The 20,166-nt window shown below is 59.2% G+C and overlaps 8 protein-coding genes across 8 annotated transcripts; 5 read left to right on the top strand and 3 right to left on the bottom strand.

The window, feature by feature from the left end:
- SDRG_09320 (hypothetical protein) lies at window positions 1-3,124 on the bottom strand. The gene is made up of 4 exons (XM_008615245.1): window positions 871-3,124; window positions 620-823; window positions 431-573; window positions 1-381 (listed from the first exon to the last, which is right to left on the bottom strand). The coding sequence occupies exons 1-4, from the start codon at window positions 3,085-3,087 to the stop codon at window positions 69-71; spliced, it is 2,877 nt and encodes a 958-aa protein (XP_008613467.1). The 5' UTR covers window positions 3,088-3,124; the 3' UTR covers window positions 1-68.
- Window positions 3,125-3,215: 91 nt separating this feature from the next.
- SDRG_09319 (hypothetical protein) lies at window positions 3,216-3,968 on the bottom strand. The gene is made up of 4 exons (XM_008615244.1): window positions 3,794-3,968; window positions 3,700-3,751; window positions 3,475-3,649; window positions 3,216-3,428 (listed from the first exon to the last, which is right to left on the bottom strand). The coding sequence occupies exons 1-4, from the start codon at window positions 3,937-3,939 to the stop codon at window positions 3,349-3,351; spliced, it is 453 nt and encodes a 150-aa protein (XP_008613466.1). The 5' UTR covers window positions 3,940-3,968; the 3' UTR covers window positions 3,216-3,348.
- Window positions 3,961-7,254, top strand: SDRG_09318 (hypothetical protein). Its single transcript, XM_008615243.1, has 10 exons — window positions 3,961-4,644; window positions 4,686-4,888; window positions 4,932-5,140; window positions 5,188-5,275; window positions 5,317-5,386; window positions 5,433-5,596; window positions 5,640-5,877; window positions 5,922-6,079; window positions 6,123-6,361; window positions 6,406-7,254. Exons 1-10 carry the CDS (start codon window positions 3,984-3,986, stop codon window positions 6,968-6,970), a joined length of 2,595 nt encoding a protein of 864 aa, XP_008613465.1. The 5' UTR covers window positions 3,961-3,983; the 3' UTR covers window positions 6,971-7,254.
- Window positions 7,255-7,753: 499 nt separating this feature from the next.
- Window positions 7,754-8,158, top strand: SDRG_09317 (hypothetical protein). The gene has a single exon (XM_008615242.1). The coding sequence runs from the start codon at window positions 7,779-7,781 to the stop codon at window positions 8,082-8,084; it is 306 nt and encodes a 101-aa protein (XP_008613464.1). The 5' UTR covers window positions 7,754-7,778; the 3' UTR covers window positions 8,085-8,158.
- Window positions 8,159-9,146: 988 nt separating this feature from the next.
- Window positions 9,147-10,734, top strand: SDRG_09316 (hypothetical protein). Its single transcript, XM_008615241.1, has one exon. It carries the CDS (start codon window positions 9,538-9,540, stop codon window positions 10,657-10,659), a length of 1,122 nt encoding a protein of 373 aa, XP_008613463.1. The 5' UTR covers window positions 9,147-9,537; the 3' UTR covers window positions 10,660-10,734.
- A 721-nt stretch (window positions 10,735-11,455) lies between these two features.
- On the top strand, window positions 11,456-12,109 carry SDRG_09315 (hypothetical protein; the record flags this gene model as incomplete). Its single annotated transcript, XM_008615240.1, has 1 exon — window positions 11,456-12,109. The coding sequence occupies one exon, from the start codon at window positions 11,456-11,458 to the stop codon at window positions 12,107-12,109; it is 654 nt and encodes a 217-aa protein (XP_008613462.1).
- Window positions 12,110-12,199: 90 nt separating this feature from the next.
- On the bottom strand, window positions 12,200-14,968 carry SDRG_09314 (AFG3 family protein; the record flags this gene model as incomplete). The annotated part of the gene is made up of 5 exons (XM_008615239.1): window positions 12,200-13,216; window positions 13,259-13,514; window positions 13,564-14,590; window positions 14,641-14,803; window positions 14,849-14,968. The coding sequence occupies 5 exons, from the start codon at window positions 14,966-14,968 to the stop codon at window positions 12,200-12,202; spliced, it is 2,583 nt and encodes an 860-aa protein (XP_008613461.1).
- Window positions 14,969-15,433: 465 nt separating this feature from the next.
- Window positions 15,434-17,218, top strand: SDRG_09313 (hypothetical protein). The gene has a single exon (XM_008615238.1). The coding sequence runs from the start codon at window positions 15,655-15,657 to the stop codon at window positions 17,077-17,079; it is 1,425 nt and encodes a 474-aa protein (XP_008613460.1). The 5' UTR covers window positions 15,434-15,654; the 3' UTR covers window positions 17,080-17,218.
- Window positions 17,219-20,166: the final 2,948 nt, after the last annotated feature.

The following is a 20,166-nucleotide window of genomic DNA, read 5'->3' as shown; positions in this document are numbered from 1 at the left end:
TGCAACTGTCAAAGGTGTGGGCATCGATGTAGTATTACACAGTCCTTATCATGTCTAGAAGAGGTTCTCTACTTCCACTGCTCGTGGAGAAGCTTGCGCTCCGCGAGAAGCTTGGTGCCATACGCGCCGCCAACAAAGCCCGCAATGAGCAAGAGAAGGAGCTCGTAGTTGAAGTCGGACGGGAGCACGTCAAAGGCGTTGGCGGGCGCCAGGCGCACATAGTACAGGTCCAAGCCAAACGCAAACGTGAGCGACGTCGACTCGAGGTTCGCGGGCGCGCTCACAATCGCTTGGAGCTTGTGCAGCGTCTGGTTGTGCGACACCATCGAGAAGGGCTGCGCGAGCACTTGGATGTACGGCGAGTACTGGACGAGGCCCTCTCTACAACAGCTTGCATGAGCCACTGTCGCTGCCAAGAGAAAGCACGCACTCTTGCTGCTCGGGCGTCGGCGGGCCCTCGGGCACACGCGGGTCGATGATGTTGCGGGCGAGCTTGAAGATCTGGCCGTTGGCCATGCCCACGAGCACAAACTGCGGCGTGATGCCGCGCGCCGTGAGCGTCGCGCCAAGCGACTAGCGAAGAAGAAATGAGATATGACGGGACAGCGACAAGACGCACCGAGACGGGGCTCGGGAAGATGAAGCTCTTCTGGAGCACATACGGCGCCTTGGCGTCAAAGGACGATTTGGACTCGGCCCAGAGCGGGCGGACCCACGGGTTCAGGTCGCGGGCGCCAATCGCACGCTCAAAGAGCGCCACGGACACGAGCTCGGTGCGCTTGGTCTTGAGGCTCCAGAAGGTGTAGACGAGCCAGTTTTCGCTCTACACGTTGAGAGGTCAGAAGCGCCCCAGAACGAATACGGTCCTACCTGCACCATCTGCACCGACGGCGCGACCTGGGCGTGCTTGGCGCGGTGGACGATGCGCCCAGAGACCGCGTCGATCAAGCTCACTTGCAGCACGTTGTGCGCATCGAGCGTCGCGACACCAAAGAGATGCGGGTTCAAGTACTTGACAAGGAGCGAGTCGTCGCCCGTGATGGTGACACTCGACTCGATCGCGGTCGCGTCGGCCTGCACCGACTGCGCGACGATGCTTTCGTCAGTCGGGAGCACGACCGACCACACCAGCGTCGCACGCTTGGACTCGTCGAGGCGGAAGCCCTCAAATGCGTGCGCCGCCTTGTCGTAGCGGTAAAAGTAGAATGCGTCCGGCACGGCCGAGCTCGGCGGGTACAAGGCGACCTCCAGCGACGCATCGACAACGCCGACAACGCGGCGCGCGACGGCTTCCGTCATCTCGTGGTGCTTTTGCTTGGGGAGAAGCATTACGTACGCGTCGTTCTGGGTGCTCGGCGCCTCGGAGGCGAGCACGCGCCCGTCCTCGGCGTCGATCCACGTGAGCCGCGTGTCGGCGCCAATGAGGAGGAGCTCGGCGCCGGCGCCGAACGCCGGGTGGTCGCGCGTCACCACGAGGCGGTGATCGCGGCCGACGTAGCGGGACCACACAATGGTGCCCGTCTCGGAAGCGAGCGCGTAGAGCTTGCCCGTCGACGTCGAGAGGATCAAAAGCTTGGAGAAGCCAAAGAACTGCGACGTTTCCGAAGCCGTCTTGGCGGGCGACGCGCCGAGCGTCGTGAAAAAGTGCAGCAACTTCTTGGCTTCGAGGCCGAGCTCCTCGGTAAACGACGGAATCACGCTGAGCGCTTGCTCTTCGATGCCGGCGGGCGTGACCCAGTACGCCTTGGTGACGTACGCAAGCGCTTCATCGCGGATCCAGACGAGGCCCGGGTTAATGGCATCCGACGGCTTTTCGTTCGAGAGAAGGATCAAGCTCGCATCGGCCATGACGAGGCCGACCCGGACAATCGAGATGGCCTTGCCCGCCTTCTTGAAGGTGACGCCGGCAAAGCCCCGCGTAATCGCACGGCCATAGAGCGCCACGTCAATGGACGCTTCGAGATGCATCGAGGGCGACGCATCGGCATGGTACGACACGAGCGCTACGCGGTTCTGCGCCGCGTGGAGCGCCGCGTGGAAGAGGATACCAGGCGCCTGCGCCGAGGCGATGAGAAAGCCCGAGCTGGGCAAAGACGCGAGCACGGTCAGCGCCAAGCTGGACGAGACGCGCGCAAAGAGGCGCTTGCCGTTCGAGAGCGTCACGACAAATGCGTGGGCAACCGACTTGTCAATGCCGGCAAACGTGAGCGGCGTCGCCGGCGTCGGGTTCGAGAGCTCGAGCGACGCGATTGCGATCGTGTTGACGACGGCGAGGTCGTAAAGCGCCTGCAAGTGCAACGCCGAACCGTCCTCGATGACAGCGACAGCCACGACGCGGTCCTGGTCGTCGTCGCGGTAGAGACCGACGACGTCACTGGATTGAGCAAGCGCCAAGACCGACGCCGACGCCGACTTCAAGACCACTTGCACGACAACCTTGGTCTTGGACACGCTGTCGACGCCCAAAATGTAGAGCTTGGTCGCGTCCACCGAGAGCTTGGTCGAGAGGACCTCGGAAAACGCATGCGGGAAGGCGGCCGTGCGCAAGACGTCACCAGCGCGCAAGCCGAGGATCGTCACGTCGGCGTTGCGGACAAGAGCCAAAATGGTTTCGTCCGCGTCCGTCGCACCGCGCACCTCGTAGGCTGCGGCAAACGGCGTCTCGACGGGGGCGGCGACGGGCACATACGCCTGCCAAAGAAGATGGCCGTGCACTGCATCCCATTGGCGCACCAAGGTCGCATCGCGGGTCGACGCCGCCGAAGCTGGCGACGACGAGACCGACACGACGCTTTCGTGGGTGTCGCAAAAAACGAGGTCCTCGACGGCCGTGGCCTCGGGGAGGACGTGGCGCCAGGCGACGTCGGACGTCTTGAGGTCGACCTTGGCGAGCACGTTGGCCTCCGTGGCCACGTACATGGCCTTGGTCACGAGGAAGTTCTTCGAGTTCTTGGACGGGAACGCGACGCGGTGGACCTCGCCGAGGCCAGCGCGGTGCCAGTCGAACTCGCCGACTTGGTCTTCGTAGATCGCAGAGACTGCGGCCGCGCAGCAGAGCGCGACCAGGACCGCCAGTACCCCTCGCATGACTGCCTCAAATAATGTTAGCAACCTCGCAGCCGTCGCAATATCCGGATGACGATCCGGATACGACCGTGTCTACCCATGCCACGTCGTTTTATTCAACTTGGATAGAAAAACCAAGTGGGAATAAATCCGAAAAATATATCGTGCCACGAAGCACTGCAATCGTTGAACTTTAGACCTTGTTGGAGAGCTCGACTGAATTTGCCCACCAGATCCAGTGGATAGTAGATGGATAGTAGATGGATAGTATCCGATAGTGCGTCACGCGTTCGGTGCGACGTAGTGGCCCCACTTTTTAGCGAATTGCGCCTCGACCTCGAGCGGTGCGACCCAAATGACCCCTAACCGGGGTAGCACCACGGCGCACCATGCGAGAGGTCGCACTACCTGCGTAGGGCTTGGCCCAGCGGAGGTGCTGCATGTTGTACGGTGTCTTGAGCGGAAGGTACTCGGCGAGCTTGTGTCCATCTTCGAGGACCTTGCCGCCAAGGAGGAGTCGGAGCGGCGGGTCCACGGCGTCGTTGTAGTGGCCCGCCACCGCATACCGCTCTTGGATTTGGTCCTATATGCTCGCATCTATGAGCTCAAGACCCTTGCATCTGTGTGGCGCACGCGTATCTCTGCAATGGGCATGGCCGAGCGCCAGCGCATCGCAAAGCCATCCCTACACTCGAGTCATATCCTTTCGCGAGCAAGCGCAGCGTACCGCGAACGAGCACTTCGCACATCGTTGCTGTCGCGGACCCAAAAGTGATATGCGTCGTCGAGGTTGACAAGGCGCGTCGCAAGCGCGTCGACCTTGGCCTTCTCGGCTGCGCTCAAGACGCGGGCGTACGGCGCCGGCTCCGTCATGGCTCCAATTTCGAAACTCGACAAAAACGGTCGGAAGATTTTCGATGGCATTGAGGCAGGGCAGCCCGGTCCCATCGCCATCCAAGCGGCGCTTGCGAGAGCTCGTCGAGGCCGCGCGCGTCGCGACGTGTACGCAGGACGTGGATGCCCGGGACGAGGCCGAGGCGTGGGCGCGCCAGGACAAGTACTACACGCGCTGGCGCCACTTGCGAAGTCTCCATGCGTACTACGCGTCGCGTCCGGCGCCGCTTTTGCCTGCGCTGCACGTGGCTTGTTTCGAGGCGTGTGTCCAGGCGCACGTACCGCTCTCGCTCCTTGAAAGCATCTTGATCAAGTGCTTGGGTCTCGACGCCCGCGACAAGCAAGCGATCCACTTGGTGCGCGCAGTCTTGGACGTTATCGCCGAGCCGAGTGCGCACGGCCTGGTTGTTGATTACCGACGCGTCACAGGCATGTGGGATACCCTCGAGCAGCCACTCTTGGCGCCACGCGACCGCATCTCGCGCTGGTTCTACGTCTACGCCAGCACCAAGGACAATGTGGAAGCGATCCAAACGAGTTCCGATCTGAGCGCCATGTGCACGCTGGCGTCGTCGAGTCCACTGGAGGAAGCCGAAGTCGACCACTGCCTCAAGGACTTTTTCGCTGAAGCCCGGGCCAAGCGATGTCATACCTACACCCTCAGCGACCTGCTGGCGTACGCAGGTACCCATCGCGGTATCAGTGTATGGCATAGCGCCATGTAGAGTCGCACCCGTGGTTGCCAAAGCTGCTCGACCGTCAAGTGTGGCACATCCTGCCGGACGCCATTCGCCTCAAGTACCACCGAGATAAGTACGGTTTTTCCGTGCTTCGTGTCGAGCAAGAGCGATACGCTGTGCGCCTGCAGCTCGCTGTCCGGACATGGTCGCTGGCCGCTTCGCGGGCCCACTTGCATCGCTGGCGCGAGGTCCACCGTCATTGCCCGCCTTGCTTTGACCTGCGTGGAGTAGTGGACGCACCTCTCGCGTCGCAAGAAGCGGGGCGAGCGCCATTGGCAATTGGTGCAGTGTGCCCGCGGTCTCGCGGGCTTTCGAGATCATTGCCATCGACGCCGATGGATGCATGTGCGCGAGGTTGTGGCGCGGACCCAGTACCACAAGTCGCTTCTCGCCCGAGTCATTCTTGACTGGTGTTTCTTTCAAACAGCGTGGCGAGCTCTGTACGACATGACCACGCATGCAAATTTGATGGTGACGCGCAATGTAGCGACATGTGGGCAGCGGCGCGCGCCGAGCGGTCCCGCCCACCACGTCTCCTGCGACCCGTGTATACCGCGTGGATCCAGTACACCCAGGTTCGATTTCTATCCCAGCGATGGTACATATGCAACGATAGCTGCAATTTCAACTGCGACGCGAGCGCCACGAGATTTGCGTCGCGAAAGCCCGCGCCGTGCGCGCCCAGCGTACGTCGGCAGGTGTCGCATCCCGTGGACAAGCATCGTTGTCTAGTGCTGCAGACCATGGTAGCGGCGTGGACCTACTTTGTCGTGCTCCAAAAGCGCGATCGGCAAGCGGCAGCGCGCCAAGACGCCATGGTTGCTGCCGACATTGAGCGCGCGCGGGTGGAACGTGAAGTGGCGCAAATGAAGATCGAAGACGCCATCGCGCGCGAGGTAGGCGCCATTAAGAAAACGAGTTCTTATTGCCGGGCGCAAGGTACTGGCAAGGGAAAAGAAGGAGGTCGAGCGGGCGCGCGCGGCCGCATTCCGCGCACAAACCGAGCAAATCAAAAAGATGCGCAAGCAGCGAGAGCTCATCGAGTACCGGACCGCCAAGAAAATCGAACGACAGCGGCGCTTGGACGCCGCCAACGACGCTGCGTGGGCCGAGATCGAAGCCATGGCCAAGGCCAAGGCCCGCGAAGCTGCTGCAAAGTGGCTCGCGACGCCCGAAGGTTTGGCTACAGCACGATAGCTTGTGCTGCAAAAGCGTCCGTAGGCAAAGCCAAGCTGCTCGAATCGGCCACGTATATATACGAGACGGACCCGTCGACGGTCGTTGCGGGTTTGCAAGCCGATCCGGCGTATGGCAACGTGCCCAACTGCGTCTGGGTGTGCCGCCTCGAGGTGTTCCGCAGCAAAGCGCAGCCACCAAAGGTGCGTGCACCGGCGCCGGACTTGTCTTGGATCGTTCGTGTAGGCCTACTATATGCACACGGAAGAGCTCAATAAGATCTTATGCGTCAATTTAACGCTGGCAGACTGCGACGCGATCGCTCGGGAGCAGTACATTCAAACGCGCGTGAACGAGACGATGGCGCAGCTGGCGATACGCGGCGCTGAAGAGAGACTCAAGGTGCTTCGCAACCGGTCGGCCAAGACGATTCAGCTCCTCTTTCGGTGTCGCCAAGCGAAAAAATACATGCGCGGCCTCATGCGGTACAGCCTCGTGCGAACGATGAGAATATATGGTGTGGTTGTAGCGCTGTCGTGATGCGCCGTATTGACCCAACGACAGGCGTCGTCGTCTACTACAATACCATGTCCCGCACCACGTCGCCGTCGCCGCCATTGCTCATGGGCGCGGCCGTCGCGACGCTCCCCATGGAGTCGCTCAACTGGGTCCGGCGGATGAACGACCGCGGTGAGCTCTTCTACTTCAACCAAGAGACGCTCGAGACATCGTGGACGATTCCGGACGGCTACGTGCTCTGCTTCAAGTGCAAACTCAACTTTGTGACGCAGCGCCACGTGGCAACAGGCGTCCGCTATTGCGTCTCGTGCTTTGCCGAGCGCATTCACCTCGAGCGCCAAGAGGCCAACGCCATTGGCGAAGCTACGGACCCAAGGAAAGCCTGGACCAAGGTGGTCGTGCAGGCCGCCAAGTGCGCAGTCTGCAAGACGAGCGCGGCCGCGGTGCAGTGCCACGACTGCCTTGGCGACACGACGTGCTTGCGCTGCTTTACGATTTTGCACACCAACCCCAAGCTCAAGCACCACACGCAGCACGAGTCTCTCTTGCACACGTCAAATGCCAGGGCGTCCTAGTCCATATCCCCTCGAGTGCCCAGCGTCGTGAAGAGATTCGATGTACGGGCAGGAGGGGCTGGGGAGCTTTTATGGGTGGGAGTGGGATCGACTGTGGAAGCCTGACGTCATGCAGCTCCATTGGCGTCCTTGCTTGCCCATGGGCAGTTCCTTTTGCCTCGTCACATGTGCCAAAACGCATCCGAATACATTTGAATCGTAGCTGGTTAAATGTTCCAAGCCTCAACATGCCCAATCGCTGTTATTCTTGCCGGCAAATTGGTTGCTACCGGCGCCAAAGCCACGCAGTGCAGCGCCTCCAACGACCATCGAGAAGATCACGAATGGCTCGAAAAAGATCTTTTTGAATCGAAGAATTTGGCGCTTGAAGTTGCAGAAACGAGGACGCGTATCTTTGAACTTGGGTGGTCTTTGGCGCCAGCTTGAAGTTGCATTTGGCACGGTTGTCTAAACGGACGCAACTCTGCACCCGACATTGGGTGGTGATAGCATCGTGGCGCTAGGCTTGACGCCTGTAAGTTATCTGTGATCTTGGTTCGTCTTGCGCGCTCGCTCGACAGCGGTTAAACAGCAGTATGTGCACCGCGGGGCTGCGCCAGCAGCAGCCAGTTGCGTGAGCGTAGCTTCATGCGATGACTCGACGTCTTACCTTGTCTATGCGAGCTTGACTGTCGCCGATTGAACTTTCATCTGATTGGCCTTAGTGGAGGTTCAACTTGGCGTGGATTGGTGGAATCGAAGTAAGATATGGATGACCGACCGTCGTAGGTAGCGATGTAAACGCGGCGAGCCAATCAGCGCGCAGCATATGTTGCAGCTGGAGACCCCGTCGATCCTTTCATTCTGCAATATCCGCCAAACACACAAGATGCTTCGCCGCTGCGTTCCCCGCATCCCGCCCACAGCTCTCTCGCGCCTGAACGCGTCCCAGGCCGTCGCTCGCCCGGCCGCCGTCGCCGACGAGAAGCTGGTCGTCCTCGAGCCCTTCGTGCCCCTCCCCGAAGGCCTTGCGGACCTCTCGCCCAAGGACGAAGCTCCCACCGCCGCTGCTACCAAGCAGGACGACCGCAACGTGGACATCTGGGCGGTCGTCTTTGGCAAGCCCGAGATCTAAACCCTCGTATATTGTTTATTTATATATAGTTTTGACACGAATAATCCAAGAGTTAAAGAGTATGCTAGCGTGAATGATCTTCCAGCAGCACATCGGTCATCATCAACCCCGACCGTCCTATTGTCCGACCGTCTGTGCTGGTCATCGTGGGACTGTGTCGTGCGACTTGGCACCCAAGTTGGTCGCGTTGGTTGGCGGAGGTGCACGGTGGGACATCACCGATTGCCGCCGAAAGTAGCGAAATTTAAATTTTGGGTTGGCTGCGACGGAGTTGCACCACCACATACTCGAGTTAGAGAGTATATATGCATACTAAGTTTAGTACATTTGTTTATGCTGAAGGCCATTTTGGCTGGCGGCGGCCATGGCGCAGGAAAACTCGGATATGCGGGTCTAGAGAGCTTCTGCATGGTACATTGAGCTACTGTACCCGTCTTCAATGGACTAGGCAGGGCCGGCAATAAACCAAAAGATATTCTGAAATGAAGTGGGATCTTGGTCTGGGACGAGCGACCAAGCACCTTATTGGGACGCTGCCTGGGATGCTGCCGGCGCTGGTCCGGTCGAGTGGCCAAAACGTGAGTATCACAAAGCAGCGACACGGCCGCCGTCCGCTGTCCGCCTTGCAGCCGTCTTGCGTGAACTCGAGAAGAAGCCGTGGGAACGTTTCGCCCACGTCTCACGTAGTATTCGGCAAGAGAGCCGTGTATAGATCCTGCAAGCGACCGCTGGCCATTGAATGAGGATCGCGGATCTTGGTGGTGGCGATGACGCGCCGTCGAAACGGACCAATTGGGGCGGAGCTGATGGCAGTCATCGCCTGCACCCAAATGCAACAAGGTGCGTCGTCGCGCGACTGTTGCAACTTCGTCTATTCAACCACGGTTTGGTTTCTAGCGTGTCTTTACGTTTGATTCGAACGTGTGAGCCAGGAGGTAGCATGTGAGCTACAGTCTAAAGCGCTACCATTCTGGACGTCGGGCCCCTCAGCGCTGGTATTACGCACGGCCTCGTGGCCGGTTGAAGTCCGAGTCACCCGAGCCATATATTTTGTGGTCCATGGTTCGCCGACGCCACGTGGTGGCCCAGAGCCGGTTTCGCTGTGTCGACGCCTGAGAACGCGCGCGTATCTTTCTCACGCGCGACGGTCATACGCGTGCTTACGCCCGCGCCGATGCCTCTCTGCCAGTAACGTATGCACATCGATGGTCGCGGTCGGCCGCCGATCTCAAGTGACGTCGCCTGCTCGACGCACCGCAATGCGCCTCGATCGCACCTCGCAGGGAAGAGCCAGATGGTCCACGTGGCAACCGGAGCGGTCGCGATCACAACCTAATGTAAAGAGACGCGCGAGCGCGTAGCGTGTTTTTGTGGGCACGACAAAGACCGGAGAACGCATTTGATCGCGTGTGGGCGATCGTTGGTGTTGGATCATTTTCCATCTTGCGCCGCCATGTGCTCGTCCACCATTAGCCGGCCGCTCATCTTCGTCGACGACGCATTGCATGCGACTGACGCCCCCGTGACCTTCAAGGCCATGGACGCCGACGCCACGTCGTCCGAGGGCAACAGCGACGTGGAAGAAAGCAGCAGCAGCACCAAGTCGTCGCCGCCCGCCAAGCACTCGAAGACGATCAAGGACGTTGCCCTCGGGTCGCTCTTCCAGCACCTCAAGGACATCGACTTGAACGACAGCGACAAGGCGGCGTTCGCACTCGACTCGTTCCGCCACCGCCTCGAGACACTCCGCACAACCAAGCGCCGGCGCCGATCGACGTCGTCGAGCCCCAAGATTGAACCCGAGGAAGCGCCCGAAGTCGTGGCCCCCAAGGTGCCCATGGCCCGCGTCACGCTGCCGCAGCGCCACCACATTCACACCCACCACGTCCACCATACGACCGTCGAACCCTGTGTCGAAGGCAAGGTCGAAGCCACGATCGAAGCCAAGGCGGCGGCCAAGGCGACGTTGTCGTCGTCTTCGTCGTCCACGTCGTCGGACGACGACGAAAAGAAGCACGTTCATTTCGCCGACGAAGTGCACCCGGTTGCGCACGTCGACATGTCCAAGCACCACGCGAGCCGCCCGCGCCACTTTGCGCCGTTCGTGCCGTCGGCACCGTACGTGCGCCCAGCGCGCGTCAAGCACAGCGCCAAGCACCAGCAGCACGCCGCAACGCAGCAGGCGATCCACGAGCTGCATAACTCGCTCAAGGGCATGCTCTTCCCCGAAACCATCGACGCCACCGAGGCGCCTGAAGCACACGTACCCAAGCCCCACGTGCGCAAGCCATTTGTGCCACCTGTCGTTGTCGACGAGAAGACGACGACGACGGCCGAGGACGAGGTGAAGGACGACGTCAAGGTTGAGGAGCCAGTGCGCAAGGAGACCAAGCTGCCCAAGGTGACGCCCAAGGTGCACATTGGTGGCAAGCGCGACTGCTTTGATGAAGAGACGGCCACGGCGCCGCCCAAGATCCACTGCCCGTCGATCCACCCGCATGAGTACCCCGAGTTCAATTTGTGGTACATGCTCTTCCTCGCGTTCCTCGTCGTCTACGTCACCATGCACCAGTAAACACCCCTCCCTTCGCCGTTTTGTGTACAACTTACTATTCTCTAATGCCTAATACTACTACTAATCTACTGCAAATACAAAGCCTTGGGTCGGTCCACAACGCTGCGAACCAAGCGAAGGGGTATGGTTTCCGGCGCGTGTCCAAGCCCCGGGCAAGCCGACCGGATACTTGCGTAGTCGTCAAACGACAAGTACATGTACGTTGATCGTGTCCTTAGAATACGGTAGCAACGACTGACAATAATGAGCAGTGTGGCGGATGGCTACTGCAAAATTCGGTGGGCCAGTGCAACGGTGGCTTTGCGTGCCAGGTTCAATTCGGTCGTACCATGGTGGGGGGCTACAGTGCATCGTGCAATAGCGAAAGTACTGCATGGAGCTATATGGAATATATAATTGTTTATGGAGCTTGTTGATATGCTCCGCTGCTGACGCACCACGCGCGGGGGTTCACAATAGCTGTGTTGGTTGTTAAGGTGCGTTTTAAAAGACAAGACTATAATTATATGAATTCAAATATATTTTACACGCCGCTCTAAATTCACTACGTTGCTCCGTGTTTGGATTGGAACAGAGGCAGCCTGTCCTCGCTGCTGTGGTGGCGAGTGCCAACGGCCGCGCAATGCTATCTGCAAGCTGGTCGCGCCAAAGCCACGCTGCGCTGCTGATCGTGTCTTCTTCGCCGACGGGCTCAACCCAAAACAAAGGCGGTTCAAGATCGTCACTTTGCTGCGTTTCATTGGTCAATAACCGTCGGTTGCTGCGCTGCGATTGGCTTGGCCGTGATTTGTTTGAAATGTTCCTGCGCTGCTGCCTGCAAAGCCGAGGCAGCGACCGGGATGGCCTCACGCCCCGGACGCGCCACTCCCAGTCGCGGTCGTCGCCCACATACTCGCAGTACCAGCGCTACGTGCTCTCGACGCCGCCCGAACCGAGCGACGACGCCTTCCCCAACAAATGGCTGCCCCGCTGCTTCCCGTGGCAAAAGCCACCCGACTTGGTCGTGACCGAGTCGCCCGTCGTCGTCCGGCGGCCGTCCAACCCTGGCATCGATCGGCGCGTCGGGACCCTCTATCGGTACCAGTCGACGACCGGGTACTTTGACACGGACGAAGACGACGAGGGCCACGACGACGACCTGTACCAACTCGTGCGGCTGCACGTGCCGCCGGGCCCAAGCGGCCTCATCCTCGTCGAGCCGGACTCGCCGTCGTCGTTTGTCGTGCCCACCGTAGCGGGCTTTGAGCCCGTTGGCGTCGACAGCCGCGGACGACCACGATGCGGCGTGATCGAGCTCAGCGGTGAAGTGCTGCCGGGCAGCATCCTCGTGAGCGTGGACCGGCACTGCGTGCTCTCGGCGTCGCACGGCGACGTCTGCGACCTCTTGGCCCACTCGGAGGCAACGACGGCCGAGTTTCTCTTCCAGAGCATTCACGTGCACGACCTTTAGCACTATAATATCCGTAGCCTCGTCGCATCATCTTCCTCTTCATGTTGGGAATATGCGTCTACTCCTACACTGTCACTTGGTATTGCAAATCTATTCCGTCTTCTTGGTCGACTCGTCCGTCGTCTTGGTCGACTCGTCCGTCGTCTTGGTCGACTCGTCCGTGGTCGGCGCGTCGTCGCCTTCGACGTCGAGCGCGTCAATGACGTCCTTGATCTCGGCGTCGATCGCCGCCTGCTTGTTCTTCTCGTGCAAGTCGGCGTTGGCCCACGACTCTTCAACAAACTCCGTGTACGTCTTGTTGCCGCCAAACGGGCGCGGGCCCAACACGCGCACAATGTCGCCGTGGTTGATCGTCTCGTTCTCCAAGAGCTCTTCCGAGAGCTTGTGCAGCAGGTCCTTCTTGTCTTCCAGGAGCGAAATCGTGCGCGCGTACATCTTGTCGACAATCTTCTTGGCCTCTTCGTCCATCGCCTCGGCCGTCTTCTCACTGTACATGCGGTCCGGGTACCCGCCATTGTCGTCCTTTGGGAACGAGAGCTGCCCGATCCGGTCGTTCATACCGTAGAGCTGCACCATCGAGTACGCCATTTGCGTCACGCGGCGCAGATCGTCCGATGCGCCCGTCGTGATGCGTCCGTCAAAGTTGACGTGCTCGCTCGCGCGGCCGCCGAGGGCCATGCACATAATGTCCTCGATCGCTTCTTTCGAGTGGAGCGACACCTCCTTCGGGAGGTACTGCGCATACCCGAGCGAGCCCTTGCCCCGGGGCACGATCGTCACCTTGAGGAGCGGGTCGGCGTGCTCGAGGAACCAGCCGGTGACCGCGTGGCCCGCCTCGTGGTACGCGACTGTCTTCTTCTCCTCCGGCGACATGAGCCGGTTCGTCTCGAGGCCGCCAATGACACGGTCCGTCGCCTGCTCAAAGTCCTTGAACGTGATCGAGTCGCCGTTGCGGCGCGCAGCCACGATGGCCGCTTCGTTGCAAATGTTGGCAATGTCCGCGCCAGAGAAACCCGGCGTGAGCGCCGCCATGCGTCGAGCAAAGTCTTCGACCGTGCCGTCGAGGTGCAGCGACTGCAGGTGGACGCTAAAGATCGCGCGGCGGCCCTAGAGACAAATGAGCGACATCAGCACAGACAACAGGAGTACCTTGATGTCGGGCTTGTCGACCGTGATTTGACGGTCAAAGCGACCCGGTCGCAGAATGGCCTTGTCGAGAATGTCGACGCGGTTCGTACCGGCGAGGACCACGACGCCCTCGCTCGAGTTGAAGCCGTCCATCTCGACGAGGAGCTGGTTGAGCGTGTTCTCGCGCTCGTCGTTGCCGCCGCCAAACTTGCCGCTGCTACGCGCGCGGGCGACCGCGTCGATTTCATCGATAAAGACAATGCACGGCGCGTTCGCGCTACGCAGCAAATAAGATACAACTAAGCACGCGAATGTATATCACATACCGAGCTTCCTTGAAGAGATCGCGGACGCGGGACGGACCGACACCGACAAACATCTCGATAAAGTCCGACCCGGAGATCGAGTAGAACGGCACCGAGGCCTCGCCGGCCGTCGCCTTGGCCAGCATCGTCTTGCCCGTACCCGGCGGGCCGACAAGCAAGGCGCCCTTGGGGATCTTGGCGCCGAGGTCCGTAAACTTTTTCTGGTTCTTGAGAAACTCGACGAATTCCATGATCTCCTTCTTCGCCTCGTCGACGCCGGCCACGTCCTTGAACGTGATCTTGATGTCTTCCTTCGTGATCTTCTTGGCGGGCGACTTGCCGACCTTGAAGATGCCGCCCATGCCGCCACCGCCGCCAGCGCCGCCGATACCGCGCATCGACATCATGAGAAAGCCGATGAGGAGGAGCGTCGGCGCCATCTTGAGCAACTCCATCTTCCAGTTCATCTCGTTCGCGTACTGGATCGGAATGTAATCTGCTGGCGCAATGCCAAGCGACGCCTGTGTCTGCTCCATGTGGCGCTCAAAGCTGTCGATGCTGCCAATGTTGAAGTAGAAGCTCGCTGGCAGCGTGGCCGGCGGCGCCGACGCACCACCCGGCGGAAGCTCGCCCGCATGGTGGTCGTCGGTTGACGAATGGTCGTACGACTGCTGCATGCCACTCGCCGGCGCGGCCGTGCTCGACGCGCTCGGGCGCAAGAAGACCTTGGCGTAGCTCTTGTTGACAATCACGAGGTGGTCGACCTTGCCTTGCGCGAGAAAGTGGTTGCGGAACTCTTGCCAGTTCATCTCCTTGAGATGCTCGCCCGACGAGACCTCCAGGAAGAGAAGGAGCGCGAGCGCGATCGGGATCGTGTACTTGAGCGAGTCGGCCGCGTTGCTGTCGCCGGTCGGCGGCTTCTTGCCGCCCGCGCCGCCGCTGCCACCGCTGCCCGACGGACCCTTTGGTGTCTCCTTCGGACCACCCGACGACGGCTTGGCGCCGGTTGACGGACCCTTGGCACCCTTGGGGTAAAAGCGCTCAAAACCTACACGCGCGACGATGACCACACACGGCCATGCAAGCACATCGTCGTACCCTTGGGGATGCGCTGGGCGAGCCACGCGCCAAAGGACATGGGCTGCGCGTCCTTGAGCTGATGGCGCGCGGCGGCGGTCGAGTTGGTCGTGTGCGCCCGGAGCGTCGCATGCTTCCACACGTTCTGGTTGCGCTGGACGCGCTGGAGCGTCGAGCCGATTTGCTACGCGGCGCATGAGCCATCGAGGCGACGCCGCCGAGGTCGTACCTGGTGCAGCATGTGGAGCTCGCGCTCGCCGCAGTTTTTGCGCAGCGCCTTCTGCAGGTCCTTCTGGAGCCGACGCGTCGAGACGGCCAGCATGGTAAACGCAAAGTAGCGAGTGGCCATCGCGAGGTCGAAATCGTACGTTCGCCGTACATGCATGCCTGTGTCCCAGGTGTCGCCGGCCGTACAACGGACGTACGCGCCGTACATTGACCGAACGACCTTACGAAGTCCCCTGAACAAAAGAAGGCCGACATTCTAGGGCTTTGCGTCAGATTGATGGTCGCGCCTTCGCGAGCCATCAGACAATTCTGTACACGGTGAATGCAGAACAGTCGCTGGAGGTTGTCTGCGGCTGCCCTTGCAATAGTGACTTCCAAGGCGCAAGTGAGATGTTGTTTCCGGGCGCTAGTTGGATGCGGACCTCACAGCACGGTTTTGGTGGTGGCGGGACGTGTCACTGCACCGCTTTGCTTGCTCGTCGTTGCGACAAGGACGTGACGTGGCTTCCATTGATTGTACTAGATCGCAACAAAGTACTGCGAATAGTTAGTAGATAGCAGAGAGAGCTGGAGCGCCTCGGGTTTCGCTGGTAGAAGTGTGCGAACCGTCTGCGTGGTCGTGGACTGTACCCTCGGTAGTATATCATTCACCTGAGGCTGGCATTCGCACCAGATTCTTCCATACGTCGAGCCAGGAGCATCTGCGAGTTTTGAAGCAATCCAGGCGGCACATGGATTCCTGACGGCTGGAGACAGAGGCAGAGAAATCCGCGGTATCTCGAACATTAGTCATCGTCGCAGTCCACGATGATCGAGACCGAGCGCATGACGACCCCGGCCTACAGCTTTGTGGACGTCAAGCCCGACGCGCCTCCGTCAATGTACTCGACTCTGCGCCTTTTGGCTGTGTGCAGCCCTCGCTTGGCACTCAACACGGCGTGGGCGGCCCAATGGGCGGCGCTTGGCCCGCTTCTCCAAGTGCTTCTCTCACCGTCGTCGGTGCAGCTCGTCCAGCTCGTGGGCCCGATCTCTGGCCTCCTTCTCGCGCCTACTGTCGGCGTCTGGAGCGACAACTGTACCTCGAAATTTGGTCGTCGTCGGCCCTTCCTCTGCCTCGGCGCGCTCCTCAGCTGCCTCTGCTGGCTCGTCATGATGTTTGCCGTCGAGATCGGCGAGGCCCTCGGCGATACGCCAGCGCATCTCTTCGATAGGTCGGTAGAGCCATCGCGAGCCTGGACCGCGCGGGTCGTGGTGTTCACGTACGTTTGGATGGACGTTGCGCTCAACTTGACGCAGACGCCGTTGACGCTGCTGATCGCCGACTGCGCCGGGGACCGCCTCGTGACGGCGTCCGCCATCGGCAGCGCGTACTCGATCGCAGGCTCCTTTCTCGTATCGGGCTACATACTCGCGTTCGGCCCCGCGCACGAGAGCGTCAAGCCGTTCTTATGCGTTCTTATTGCCGCCATGGCGACGACCATCGGCCTGGTCATGTTTGCAGCCAACGAGACACCGCGAATCGACACGCATTCGACGACGAGCACCTCAAAGGCCGCCTTCGCTGCCGTCTGGGACGGCGTCCGACGCCTTCCCCGTGTCCTCAGTGTCTACTGCGTCGTCCTCGTCTTTGTCCAATATGGCTTTTTCGCCTACAACGGCGCCAAGGGCCAGTTTTTCGGCCTCGTAGTCAAGAATGGCAGTGCGTTTGGCGCTGATACATGCGGTCACGACAGCAACCCTCCGTGCAGCGCCGGACAGACGGCGTTCAATGACGGTGTCGCGCTCGCGGGCGGCGCCACCGACACCATGTACAACGTCGTGAGTCTTGTCTACTTGGGCGCACTGCCGGCGCTCGTGCGACGGTGCGGCGTGCAACGCGTTCTTATTGCATCGCTCCTTCCGCAGTCGCTGCTCATCGTGTTGTCGATCTCCAAGGTCATTGTCCTCGACGTCGCGATCGTTGTCGGCTGCAGCTTTACGCAAAACACACTTCTTGCTTTGTACCTCCCGACAATCTGCCACGTCATTGGCGTCGACGAAGACATTGGTGTCTACGCCGGTGCAATCAACTCGGCCATGTGCGCTGGCCAATTCTTCAGCTTTGTACTCGCGTCCGTCTTGGTGACGTCGTCCATGGGCTACGGCCTCCCGATCCTCGTCGGTGGGGTCATGAGCTTGCTCGGTTTTGTCATCGCCGCCATGTTCTTTCGCATCCAACTCTTCGCGTCATAAAGTCTCTGTATGTAATGCCATCAACAAGCGTTTCTGGGCATCGCCTCGATACGAAAGACAGCGAACAGCAAGCCGTGTATAGTTAGTTAGTTGGCGGAGGAAGAACTAAAGTGACAACAGGAATGGTGCGCTGCCAACGATGAGCGAAAACCAGCTGCTTGGACCTGCACGCAAGGCGACGTCGAACAGCCGACTTCGTGCCATCGAGCGTCTATGTCCGTCGGCATGGTTCATAATGGTGGCACCGCAGATCACTGGAGTATTTGGTATAGCACTGGCCTAGTACTGGTACGAAACAGCAATGAAATTGGGCTTCGTTGCGAGACCGAAGCATGTACTTTCTTTAATGTTTATGGACGATAATGTCGCCTTGGCCGCAATCAGGCGGCACCATGGGATCGCGTGTTGACAGGATATGTTGGTGCTAACGTCAACCGAATTCTCAACCGCCACCTCAACGAAGATCGACCGCGTGGTCGTGCTGCACTGCCTACTCGGAAGATGCGTCACTAGGTCGTAACCTCGTCACGAAAAGTCAGGTCGATCGATGCGCGTTGTCGTGCAGGCCCAATGGAATGCAATCGCATGGAAGGGCCGTCGAGAGATGCAATATATCAAGGAATGGGATGATACTCACGGGACCCAAGAAAGATGATGATCTCATCGAGCGCCCGTGCATGAGCACGTTTTGCTCCGGCGCTGTCAACGCCAACGACTTGCTCGAATACCCGCTGGTTGACTGTAGATGGAGCTGGTCACGCGCTCACGCAACTGCCCGAGGACGGCTCAGCTGCAAGCCCAGGTTTCTCCGCCTCATTGTCCGTCAATATGTCGACACCTTTGCCCGTGCAGTGACGACCAGTTCCCCCAAGCGCCGAGCTGCGATGCAAAACCACACAACACTTAAGATATAATAATGACCCAATTAGATCGTGGACTTGAGTTGATCGGGCGCTGCAACAGAAGGTGACTGTGAGTATCGAGATATCAAGAAAGCTATGCATACGACGTACCTGGATGCGGCGCAGTGTGGCAAGCGTGATGCAAACAGGTGCACGAAGAGGCTAGTCCCGGTCCGGCCGTGGCTGTGCCTGCGTGCGAGGTCACGACTGCCCAGCTGACGCCATGGTCCCGAAGGCCCACGGCCATCGATGCCAGTCAGTCGTGCCCGTCACGTGCGCCGACTATCCACGGCCTTGTGGCCCTCGGACCCGCTTCGTCTGCGTCTCTGCTGCGTAGGAAAAGCTGAAATGAACGGCAAGTTGCCGTCGGTTGGCGAAAGTCAGTTGGGCCAGAACACCGGTTGGGACGGATAATCGCACTTTACAACATGATATATCTTTCGAGAAGCATACGTTTGTGGGGGTCCCGTGTGTTTTGTGCGCTCGGGCAGGAGCCGACGACGACAAAAGCAGCCGAGCCAAGGCGAGCTCTTGAAGCAGACGCTCCCAGGTACCACCGATCTACGCGACTCGTCGATGCAATGCATGACCATGGCGCAGGCCCACGCCATGCCAATGGAGCGGTGCAGTCCAGGGCGACCGGCATACGTCGAGCGCCTGCAGTAGCGCAGTGACCGACTCTGCTGCTGGCACTGGCGATGGCGATCGTGCTGCGGATGCGCCTCCACTCGCTCGTCTGTACGCTCAACTGCCGATTCGATTTGGCTCCAATGGCAACAATTCGACCAAGACGTGAGTGGAAGAGCTCCATATGGCGATGGGCTACAGCATGGCACTCACGTGCACGCGGGCGGACGTCGACGCGTGCATTGACAACGAGCTGCGCCTCAAGCTCAGCAAGGGCATCACCGAGCCAGAAGAAAATTAGCTCCAGCAATCCCTCTGAAACCACAGGTATCCCTACAACTGTACGACCGCAAGGTTCTCAAGACATGATAGAGGTACAGACATAGGCTGTGATAAGACCGACGACGTGAGTTGGTTCGGCGACGTCCACGGCCTCGGCATGGACCACATCACGACGGCTCAGGACCCGGGCTTCCTGCAGCACGTCATCGCCGTGCACACGCAGCGCGCGTATTATTAATAATTAATTGTTACTTTGAAGTCGGCGCGTGGCATCCGCGCGACGAGCGCATCGACATTTCGCAAATATACTTTATTCGCCACATTTGCCGGTTTATGCCAAAGACTCTCGATCCTACAGCAAGTGACGACGACGACGAGGACTTCGAGCTTATCGATCTCACACCATCAGACAACTACCGGTGCGCATCATAAATGGTTTACTTGTGGTACGCGCCATAAATAATGACTTTTCGCCATTTAAGAAAGCCGTCATTCCAAAGCCAGGCACAATGCATTTCAAAATAAAATCGCTGAATCGGGGACGCCATTGACACCACGAGAATATATCTTGCGGCGATTACCACGTCCATCATGACGCGGGTGTGCGTCGGCAGCCAGTGGACGACCACAGTGGATGCATTGGACTTGGCTATGGCGAGAGAATCAAGGGAAAATACGAAGATGGGTTCAGGCACGGCGTTCCGTGGGGCGAAGAACAGCCCTGCAATTCAGTCCGTTGCAGATCGTGCAGCACAGCACGCCACCTTGGACGCGACAGTCTTTAATGGACCACACCAAACGACCAAGATTCGATGCAGCAGTGTTGTTCGAAGAACAAGACAAGTTTGGCATATACCATAAATAGCCAAATATAGACACATTTAGACGCCACACGCTCGCCGCGACGGCAAATTTGAGCGCAGTTCATGATTGAAAATGAAAACGCTCATACTTGGCATGGTGATAGAAAACACTTTGGAGAGCACGAAACACTATGTGGTGTCACCGGTCGAGCTCTGTAGCGGGAGTAATTGAGGATACATAGTATATATACTATTTGTAGGCAATATTTCCTTTATAGAGTATGATTCTAAATAGTGTATTAAAATGCTACAGGCGCCTTCGCGCCCTCTAGAACCCTCACCGTCAATGCAACATGCTCTCCATAACCATATAAGATATATGTCGCTCTCGGATTTAGCGAAAACGCTGTATGTTTCTCGAATTTCGATGTTGAAGTTGACAAAAAACGACGCTCGGCAGTTCCATGTTGCTG

Source organism: Saprolegnia diclina (assembly GCF_000281045.1).
Source record: "Saprolegnia diclina VS20 unplaced genomic scaffold supercont1.29, whole genome shotgun sequence".
Lineage (NCBI taxonomy): Eukaryota > Oomycota > Saprolegniomycetes > Saprolegniales > Saprolegniaceae > Saprolegnia > Saprolegnia diclina.
The sequence above is the reverse complement of the archived record's forward strand: the minus strand, read 5'-3'. Positions and strand labels throughout refer to the sequence as shown.

What these genes read in the sequence shown, in the direction of transcription:
- SDRG_09320 (XM_008615245.1), bottom strand. Translation starts at nt 3,087, where the DNA reads ATGCGAGGGGTACTGGCGGTCCTGGTCGCGCTCTGCTGCGCGGCCGCA. An exon ending in CGTCGGTGCAGATGGTGCAG is followed by an intron (nt 824 to 870) that starts GTAGGACCGTAT and finishes CTCAACGTGTAG; the next exon opens with AGCGAAAACTGGCTCGTCTA. An exon ending in TCTTCCCGAGCCCCGTCTCG is followed by an intron (nt 574 to 619) that starts GTGCGTCTTGTC and finishes CTTCTTCGCTAG; the next exon opens with TCGCTTGGCGCGACGCTCAC.
- SDRG_09319 (XM_008615244.1), bottom strand. Translation starts at nt 3,939, where the DNA reads ATGACGGAGCCGGCGCCGTACGCCCGCGTCTTGAGCGCAGCCGAGAAG. An exon ending in GTGCGAAGTGCTCGTTCGCG is followed by an intron (nt 3,752 to 3,793) that starts GTACGCTGCGCT and finishes ACTCGAGTGTAG; the next exon opens with GGATGGCTTTGCGATGCGCT. An exon ending in CTGGGCCAAGCCCTACGCAG is followed by an intron (nt 3,429 to 3,474) that starts GTAGTGCGACCT and finishes TACCCCGGTTAG; the next exon opens with GGGTCATTTGGGTCGCACCG.
- SDRG_09318 (XM_008615243.1), top strand. Translation starts at nt 3,984, where the DNA reads ATGGCATTGAGGCAGGGCAGCCCGGTCCCATCGCCATCCAAGCGGCGC. An exon ending in CAAACAGCGTGGCGAGCTCT is followed by an intron (nt 5,141 to 5,187) that starts GTACGACATGAC and finishes CGCGCAATGTAG; the next exon opens with CGACATGTGGGCAGCGGCGC. An exon ending in GCAAAGCGCAGCCACCAAAG is followed by an intron (nt 6,080 to 6,122) that starts GTGCGTGCACCG and finishes TCGTTCGTGTAG; the next exon opens with GCCTACTATATGCACACGGA.
- SDRG_09317 (XM_008615242.1), top strand. Translation starts at nt 7,779, where the DNA reads ATGTTGCAGCTGGAGACCCCGTCGATCCTTTCATTCTGCAATATCCGC.
- SDRG_09316 (XM_008615241.1), top strand. Translation starts at nt 9,538, where the DNA reads ATGTGCTCGTCCACCATTAGCCGGCCGCTCATCTTCGTCGACGACGCA.
- SDRG_09313 (XM_008615238.1), top strand. Translation starts at nt 15,655, where the DNA reads ATGATCGAGACCGAGCGCATGACGACCCCGGCCTACAGCTTTGTGGAC.